This window comes from Sciurus carolinensis, chromosome 3, assembly GCF_902686445.1.
Source record: "Sciurus carolinensis chromosome 3, mSciCar1.2, whole genome shotgun sequence".
Classification (NCBI taxonomy): Eukaryota; Metazoa; Chordata; class Mammalia; order Rodentia; family Sciuridae; genus Sciurus; species Sciurus carolinensis.
The window spans coordinates 10,738,409-10,748,167 of record NC_062215.1 but is presented as its reverse complement, the minus strand read 5'-3'; the positions used below and the strand labels follow the sequence as shown (position 1 = coordinate 10,748,167).

Genomic DNA, 9,759 nt, shown 5'->3' with positions numbered 1-9,759 from the left:
CTTATGTCACTTTTCCATGTATTAGTTATTATTAGTTTTTTGAAATTTAGATTGGGACATTACACAGTTACGTAGTAAGATGGTATAAACTTTAAAACTGAAGATCCCTAGTCAAAATACAGTTATTTATCACATTTCTTTATAATCTATTTTTGGAAATGAAAAATATGACATACAAACTACAATTCAATATACTTCAGATACAAACATGCAAGCTGACTTAATTACACATGAATTTTATTTAAGGTAAAGCAAAACAACCAACACAGCAGTTCAACGGAGGAGCTTAGGAAAACCCCAATGCTTTCACATTTCTCTAGTTGCCATTCAAATAATAAACTTTCTAAACCAGAGTTAAAATGAAGTGAAGAAGAAATAAGCAAACAGACTGAGCAATACAAATTCAAAATACTACTCTGTCTTCCTGTGTTCTTTCCCACCAAAGTGTGCTGTTTAAAGTTCCACAGCTATTATCTTCTTCCTCTTGCTCTTTGGTGAGTTCTACAAAAACCTGAATGAAAGGAAATAAGTGAATGAAGTATCACACAGCTCTAAGACCTTTTAACAAAATGAGAAATGAGATAAGGTCACATCTAATTATATTAACCAGTATCAAAAGAGATTTATTGATATTAATATATTTAAACAAAATAAGTTATCTACATCAATTATGTGAAAAGACAAATGCTTGTTCAGAGGATTAATAAACTGTTGATAATATGTTAAGTAGCACAGTCATAAAAATAATGATAAATATTTAAATAATTTAAGATTTTCTAATATGAAATGCCTTTATCAAAGAGAAAAAACTGAACTATTCAAAATAAGCAAATGGAAATTAGCTTGACTTAACTATTCCATATTATATACATGTATCAAAACATCACATGGTTCCCCATAAAGGTATACAAATATGATCTGTCAATTAAAATTTTGAAAAAACTGAAAACAATAAGCAAATGAAGAACCTACAGTTACTTAAAATTATACGAAGTTTAAGATTATTCTACAATTTTCTAATATCAGAATTTTTCTTTCTTCAATCTAAACCTAAATAATTGCTATTAGATACTTTATACTTTAAAATATTTTTTAAAAAATTAACTTTAAAGTACCTGTTCCAATGTTGCTTGAGAAAAGCTGTATTCCTCAATGGCAAAAGTATGTTTAGCTTTTAAAATATAAAAATAGGATTTTAATTATTTATTTTTTAAAAGATAAAATAGAAATCACTACTAACATAGCTAAAGATCCATTTTAAAAACTCATGTAAACAACTCATTTAAAATTGAAGATCCCAAAATTTGCTATTTTCCTTTCAGTCTTACTTCCTTTCTCTTCCCCATGCCAATTCCTCTATAATCCTAAGCACTTCATGTTTATTATTTGTCTTATTTCACCTTTTCTAGTCTCCTGCTTCCCTCCCATATCCCCTTCTTCTTTATTCCTTTCTTTGATTATTTCCCATTCCCTGACTCCAGTACAGCTCTTTTTAAAAATATTTTATTTTGAGACAGGGTCTTACTCAGTTGCTTAGACCGGCTTTGAACTTAGGATCCTTCTGCCGCAGCCTCCCAAGCTGCTGGGATTATAGGTGCACCATCATGCCTGGCTCCATAAGCTTTTCTATATTTATTTCACATCCTTTTGCAATTTAATCTAATGCCATGAGAGCTATTATATTTGTTTCTTTAATTCTCCCAAAGTAGTTCAGGTGCTATTTTTTTTAATCATAAAGAAATCACCAGAAAAACAAAAACTTTACTTTTATACTCCAAGTCTAAAAAACGTTAATCCATAGATGTTACATGGGGTTATGTGGGGTATAAGGAAATCTTTTCTTTACTGAGCAGTCACATAAGAATAACCACAAAAATTCTATATTTATCATAAAAGATATTAATAATAACCCTTATTCACAGGTTATTTCACAGCTTGTAAATGCTATAAACTAACCTATATATGAACATTTGCCCAATCCAGGACATTGAACCTCTCTCTACTGCCACCAGCACATATTTATTATATTTACTGTACTTTCACTTATTTTTTAAATGCAAAATTTGACCCCCAGTATCACAAATAGAAAAAAAAAAAGATTTAAAAATAAAGATACCTAGTCAAAATACAGTTGTTTTTTAAAAAGAGTCCAAATTCTTTCAATAAGCTTCTTTAAAACTTTGGGGAATGCCCATTCTCCTGCACCATGAATTCTTCTGTTATCTCATCTCCTGCTGCTGCTACAGTACTAATGCCATTGCTACTTCCATGGCCCAGTAGGAAGTAAAGATTCAAGAAATACAATACCACTGGATGCTGGACAAAACCATGAGTGATAAGCTAGCTGATCATTTATACAGATGTGATAAATTATGCGGGTTGGTGTACACTGAAGATTCTAAAAGGTTTCCACCATGATATAGTTGTTCTACAAAATCCTTAAAGCATTTATGTGTATCGTATCTTTCCAGATAAGAATAAAAGACTATGCCCTTATTTGCCATAGTTTCAACAATAAACTGTCTCCAGTTCTAAACTTTTTAAATAAAATTCTTTCATAATTTGAAAGCTACCTTATAAAATTTTTAAAATACTACTTACCTTCTTCCAGCTTAGAAAAAGACTGTGAAAGAGACTGAACATCTTCCTTGGGAATTTTATAAGCCAGAATAGAAGAAAAACTGAAAACAAAGATGAAATATTAAAAAATTCTTAAATTACAACAACTGTGCTCTAATGTTCAAGTTTAAAATTTTTTTAAATTCAGAATTAAACTCTAATAATTTTCTTTGAAATTTATTTGATAAAAATTGTTTGAAATGATAAAATAACTCCATGCATAGTAAAATAATTATCATTACTACTAAATAACTTTAAAAAAGTTTAAATACTATTAAATATTGAAAGACATTACTCTAAATAAACATAAAACTCCATCAGACTTTATTAGTCCAGGATTGGTGATAATACAGACGTGTTAATGTAAGATACACAGAGAGATACAGATATAACCAATGACTAAAGATTTTTTTTGCTAATCCTTAATATAACCTTTTATGATTATTACACTATAAGGAAATATAACTACATTTAAAAAATTTTTTACCTTTCCTGACGGATTGCATTTGGGAAAATATACTGAATTTCTCTGTGAAGGCGGTCTATTTCTAGATTTTCTATCCAGTCCTTTAACTTAATTTCCAAAAAGTAGCCTTTTCCAAATTTACTCTTTAAATGTTGTACTGTCCCAATACATCTAAAGTAATTAAAAAAAAAAAAAAAGAAATAAAATGACTTGACAATTTCAAAGAATAATTGCTCACTTAAATCTTTATCATTTTTTGAATAAAATTATGCTGGAGTACTTTTACATTTACAGAAAATGAAAATTGCAAAGATAATAAATATAGCATCCCCTTATAGTCCTTATTCAGTTTCAGCTCCCCTAACAGTTTCATCTTATTTCCCATGGTACGTTTGTCAAAATCAAGAAATCAACATTATTACACTAGCATAAACTGAACTGCAGACTTCATTTGGATTTTACCAGTTTTCCACTAATGTCTGTTTTAGTTATGGGATTCTATTCCACAAGGCGCTTAGCTGTCATGTCTCCTTAGTCTTAGTGACAATTTCTTATTCTTGCCTTCTTTTTCATAACTGGGATGGTTTTGACAAATACTGGTCAGATGTTTTTTGTTAGAAAGTCCTTCAGTTTGGATTGCCTGATAATTTTCTCATAATTAGATTAGAATTTTGGGTTTGGGACATAATACCATACAGCTGAAGGATGCTTCACATCATATCATATCATATCAGGGGGTACATGATAACTGTACAAGATTGCTTAGTTAAGGAATATGTCAGGTTTCTCAACTGCAAAGTTATTATTTCCCCCTTTCCATATTTTATTTTTTAGAAGAGACTAGCTAAATCCAGCCTAAACTTGGGTGTGGGGTTAGGGGAATATTAGGCTTCCCTTTTTCAAGGGGTTAATATCTACACATATTGTATGGAATCATTCCATAAGTAAAATTTTCTTCTTTATTCACATTTATTTATTCAATTATTTATTTATGTAAGTATTAAATCAGATATTTTATACTGTGTTGTAATCCAATATAATGCCTAACAATTTGTTAAAGTAACAAATATCATACCTGAAAATAACATTTAAAGCTACTGAATAATTAAGCCAATTCCAAATGCAAGTAGCCAATCATTTTTTTTGGGGGGTGGGTGGGTAACATTTCCAAGTAATTCTATAGAAAACTGATTCAAGAATTCAAACAAACATTTTATATCATTTGAACTAATGCATCTGACTATAAGTTCTTGAAAGAATGACATTCAAAATCCACCGCCCAACTCTCTTTCCCCAAAAGGCATACTGTGTAAACATGTACCTTAACTGCCCAGACACCATAATAGCCACTCGGTCACAGACAGCTTCTGCCTCCTCCATATAATGAGTGGTCAGAATTGCAGCCCGCTTTTTGTTTTTAAATGCAGTTCGGATTGCTCGCCTATGAAACATAAATAAAATGCAAACAGGAATATCTGTTAATGAAAACAATGGGTGTTTTAATCTATCTGGTTACTTTGGTTACTTAAAACTTATCAAATATCAACTGCTGTTGCTATTATTTCCTGCCCAACTATGATCTATTCTAATTTATTTTCTCTTGGTTTTGAAAGCTTATCAGATGAAGAGAAGTCTCATGATTTCAAATGTTTATGTGGGATAAAAGTTTAATAAACAATTATAAAAACTGATGCCTTTTCATGTTTTAAGAAAAGTAACCATAGAACTCAAACTTATATTTTATAAACATGGAAATCAAGGTTCAGAGAAATATCCAGCTATTAGTTCTTTAAATTACCAGGCAGAGTTACAACATAAATTGAAGACAATCTATTATTAGAGCGATAACTCACATGTTAAGTGCTTAGGAAAAACCCTTCTACAAACTATTTATATAGCAGAACAGTTTAATAATTACTCATATACTAATTTCTGCCCTGGAATATATAAAGTATTTATCTTCATGAAAAATTATGTAGAATTTGAAAAGAATAAGGTGATCTCTGGAACTCTAAATATTTAATTTTAACCATTTTATTGTTTCCGAGGGTTTTAAATCAAGATGTACATGTAATGACTATAACTAAAAATTACAGTAAAAGAAACCACTTTTTCCCTTAACATCACGCAGTGCAGTGTCTCAAGCGTTGTGTGCCTCATACTCACCACATGTGCTGTTTGGCTTTAGGATCCATACCTGTGGATGGTTCATCTAGCAGAGTAATCAGAGGGTTCCCCAGCATACTCAGAGCAAAACATAACTAGATGGAAAGACAGGGAGAGGAGGGGGACTGCTAAGGCTTCACGGCGAGGAATTCTGTCAAGATAGCAATAGGCACTAAACTATCAATAAAACAGAAATATCTGTTGTTTCACTGAAGTACCTTTCGCTTAATTCCAGCAGGTAGTTTCTTTATAGTTTTCTGAAGATGTTCTTTTAAATCAAGGGCATTTGTTATTCTGAAAAATGGACAATATCAAATGAGTGTATCAAGATATGAACAAGTAAGTATAAAGTGTGTGTGATCACAGACACTGTTTTCTCTAAAACAGTTAACTCAGTTGAAGCTTGGTATAATGAAGAACAAAAATCTTCAATCTACATCATTTTAAACAAATTACTGTCTTGATAAAATGATTCACTTTAAATGAAAATGTTTTATGGCAGTTATAGGTACATTCATTCTATTAGAAAACAGGCCCTTTATTTTCATAGCTATAACAATTTTGTAAAGAAAACAAAACCAAGTAATTATAATTTTCTGTGGAAACAATGATCCACAGAAATGCTTGTTAAGGAATTTTAAAAATGTGAAATATAAATCTCCCCTAATGACAAAAGAAACCTAAGGTCATTTTACCGACTTATTATTTCTTTCATGTCACTTGCACTCATTCCTTTCACAGCTCCATAAATTTCAAAATGTTCTTGTAATGTAATATCTGGCCACAGGGGGTTTATCTGAGGACAGTAGCCCATACACTTAATGGAGTCATCATCTTCAGTTGCGTCTGAAGTATAATCTCCTAGAAATACCTACAGAAATACAAACCAATTTTTAGTAAGTATTCTTTGGTTGATATCTATTATGAAGAAAGTGGAAAGTAGAATATTTCAAATCCCTGCCTATGATCAAGAGTGATATAAGGTTAGATTTTTACTGATTTTTGATGACAGAAGGACATACATAACTAAGACAAAGGTTAGGTGACATGGCCAGAAAGGTTACTACACTGCACAGCCACGTAGGAAAGCAAGCCACAATCTTAACTAGGATGATCAGGGGGCCTCAATGGAAGGTGATATTTGTGCTAAGTGAATTTAGCTGTTTGAATTTATGGGAGATAAGGTATAGCCGAGATAGGAAATAGTTCAGGTAAAACCCCAAAGAAAAGAGTGTACCTGGTATTTTTCCAGGGCAACAATGAATTAGTGTAGCTGACGTAAAGTGAGCAAATGGGGGAGAACTAGGGACTGCGAGCAGGATAGTATTGTGAAGTTACTACTAAGTGGTGAGTGACTTGCTTATAATCAAAGACTAATCAATGGCAGAGTCAAGACTAGCTCCCTATCTCCTAAAATTAATAAAACTATCTTCCATTAATTAGGTAAATTATTCATGCATGAAATAATTATAAAAGCAAAATACCATATATGCATGTCTGCATCTATGTATGGAAATGTTCAGTAATTTCATCAAAATCCTAATTTGTCATTAATTAACTTATCTTAATTAAAAATTAAAATCCTACTTGACAAATTCCACACCCTTGATATCATACCTGGCCTGAAGTTGGTTCAATATCACCAACCAGAATATTAATAATTGTGCTTTTTCCTGCACCGTTTGGACCCAACAGTCCCAAGATCTCTCCTATAGGAATTGAAAAAGGAAAAAAAAATCATCACAGTCGAATGAAACTGAAAATGGAAATTACTCTTCTGGAAGAGATATTTAAGGAAAAATAATTAAATACCAACCTTTTTTCACAGAGAAAGAAATGTATTTAGCTGCCACTTTCTTTACTCTTCTTGAATGAAGAAAATCTTTCTTGTCATCATATTCTTTATGTAAATTGCTGACCATAATGGCTGGTTTCTAATAAAAAAGGATTCAAAAAGCAAGTTATAAAACAGGTATGTGTCATTCATTTCATTTCATGACAGGCCACACTCTCCCTTATACCCATAAAGAATAATTTGCTAATAAGTATGAATTATGTAGTGCACAAGTAAACTTCTATACATGACTAAAATCGTGGCTTATTCAAGTTAGTTGACAGAGCCAGGTATGGTGGCGCACACCTGTAATCCCAGTGTCTTGAAAGGCTAAAGCAGGAGGATGGCTGGTTCAAAGCCAGCCTCAGCAATAGCGAGGCACTAGGCAACTTGGTGAGACCCTAGTTCTAAGTAAAATACAAAACAGGGCTAGGGATGTGGTTCAGTGGTTGAGTGCCCCTGAGTTCAATCCCTCCATCCCCCCAAAAAATGTTAGTTGACAAAAATACCTTTTCCAAGAAAAACTTCTTTCAGACTGATTCATAGTCAAAGAAAAATATTTTTCAGATTAAATTCCATACACTGGTAACTTACATTTTGCATTTAATATGACTTAGGCATAAAGTCTAAATTACCTCCTCGCAACACTGGCAACTCATCAGCTCTTTGACCTTTAGCCTCTCAGCTTTGACATCTTCATCTTCATCCTCATTGCTTGGTGGTTCTGGAAACTTCCTATGTTTAGACTTTTTTGAAAGGTTCCTAAGAATAAAAATATAGTAAATTTTCAAATAAGATACTAAAAAATTTGGCACTACATTGAGAAAAGATTTTTTAAAAAAGCACACCAACATGAAATCTAGAATTATCTCTGAAAGTTGGAATTACAAGTGCATTTTTCATTGATGGCTAGCATTTAAATAATATTATCTAGATCAATTCATTATCCATTCAACATTATTATTTATGACTAGTACGTGTCAAGTATTCTTTACCAGGAGATGAAAAAACAGGGACCCTTCCCCTCAAAGAACTTAAGAGTTTAGGTATAAGTGTAATTGTCCAGAAAGGGTAGACAGAGAGGGCAGAAGTCAGAACCCACAGGAACACCACTCTTGCAGGTAGACAGAGAAAGAAGTGCTTACAAAGGAAATTTTGAGCAGGGAGAGAGGTAAAAAAAGGCAAACAGGTGATGCCAATATAAAAAACAAAGGAAAACAGAAAAATATGAGGGGGGGCGCGATGTCAATAATGTTAAAGGCTACAGACGAATATGTTGGGCCAACCAGAGAAGACAATGATAAAACCATTAGTTATCTTACTGGAAATTTAAAAAAAAGAAAAAGAAAATCAATGGAAAGGCAAGGGAGAAATCAGACTGTAGGAAGTTAGGAATGAATGAGAGGTCAATAACTGAAGATGGAAGGTTTCTGGCTATGTAAGGAAAGAGAGATAATAGTAAAGAGGTAGAGATGGATTCGTATTCAAATGAGATTTACAGGTTCTTTTATATGGGAGAAAGGTGACACGCACTCCCCAAATAAAGACTCAGAAGTAAAAGATACAGAAAGAGAAAAGAAAACTGATGGAATGACATTCATTAAATGTTTGGACTAAATGAAAACTTGAATAATAGGAGGGGTATTTCTTCTTCTGGGATAGAAAAGGCAAAAATGAGAGCAAATGGGCAATTTTATAATTTATAAATTTAAAGGATTTTATAACTAAGTGCTGTTTTCTGAGATAAATGGCAAGACTTCACCTGGGAAACAGGAAGTGAGGTTAGGTGATTGTGAAGAATACAAAGAAAGAAAGCCTGGGGTAACTGAAATGAGAGCGATTAGAAGGTATTAACTAGGAAAATGTGACTCATTACCAAACTCAGAATGGAGTTAAGCTGATGTGGAATAAGGATGGAGTACTACAAAGCTGTTCTTTTATTTTTCTTGAGCATATAATCGATTCACCAGCAATTATGATTTTTGTGGACAGATCAAACAGACACAGATGATGGGGGTGCTGAAAGGGGACTAAAGTGATGAACCAAGTGAGCAACACAGGAGAGGAGGAAGAGTGAAAACCAGGCTAGCTATACAGTGGGGAGAAGAGGAAAAACTCAAGGGCACAACGCCACTGGAGGCAACATCCAACAGGACTAATAAGATGAGAGGGGTGGGAAGATGAAAAGTGACTGGTAGTTGGACACTGAAGCTTAGGCTTTCACAGTGCAGTTACGAGCAATGACAGTCTGGCTGTGATGGAATTGAAGCAACAGTGACAGTGGCTGGTTTGAAGAAAATCAGAAACTGAGTGGGTAGGGTGTTAGAAAGTGTATCTAAGTGGATGCTGAACTCCTACTGAAGAGTTAGCAGGAGTAAGGGAGAAGAGGAAGGAGAGCCAGATACCACAGTCCTCAATGGATGGGAAACCATCCAATGATTAATAACCATTACACGGAATCAACACTGTCTAGTTTTTATGTACAATACTCGGCAAATAAATATGTGAGAACTGTAAAAAAGAAATTCAGAACTAATTTAGTACTAATAGATATATTTCAATAAATAATTCTTTAAATTTAAAATAACCTCTGGAAAGAAAATGTATGGACTTGGGTAAAATATTTACAAATGATAAGTTGGATAAGGAACTTGTATCTAGATAGACAGACGGA

The 9,759-nt window shown here is 32.8% G+C and overlaps 1 protein-coding gene across 4 annotated transcripts in view; it reads right to left on the bottom strand.

Annotated features, from left to right (window-relative positions):
* Window positions 1-216: 216 nt before the first annotated feature.
* Window positions 217-9,759, bottom strand: part of Abca5 (ATP binding cassette subfamily A member 5) — a 71,544-nt gene continuing 62,001 nt past the window's right edge. For 2 of the 4 annotated variants that reach the window (XM_047544258.1, XM_047544257.1), the window contains 11 exons: window positions 7,721-7,847; window positions 7,068-7,185; window positions 6,869-6,960; window positions 5,947-6,122; window positions 5,470-5,545; window positions 5,252-5,346; window positions 4,407-4,526; window positions 3,107-3,256; window positions 2,602-2,681; window positions 1,116-1,171; window positions 217-511 (listed from right to left, as the gene is read on the bottom strand). In XM_047544258.1, the coding sequence (XP_047400214.1) occupies window positions 404-511; window positions 1,116-1,171; window positions 2,602-2,681; window positions 3,107-3,256; window positions 4,407-4,526; window positions 5,252-5,346; window positions 5,470-5,545; window positions 5,947-6,122; window positions 6,869-6,960; window positions 7,068-7,185; window positions 7,721-7,847 (1,198 nt within the window). In that variant the 3' untranslated portion in view covers window positions 217-403. Of the gene's footprint in view, window positions 512-1,115; window positions 1,172-2,601; window positions 2,682-3,106; window positions 3,257-4,406; window positions 4,527-5,251; window positions 5,377-5,469; window positions 5,546-5,946; window positions 6,123-6,868; window positions 6,961-7,067; window positions 7,186-7,720; window positions 7,848-9,759 lie in introns of those variants that run through there. The other 2 variants (XR_007107670.1, XM_047544259.1) reach the window with 2 other exon arrangements.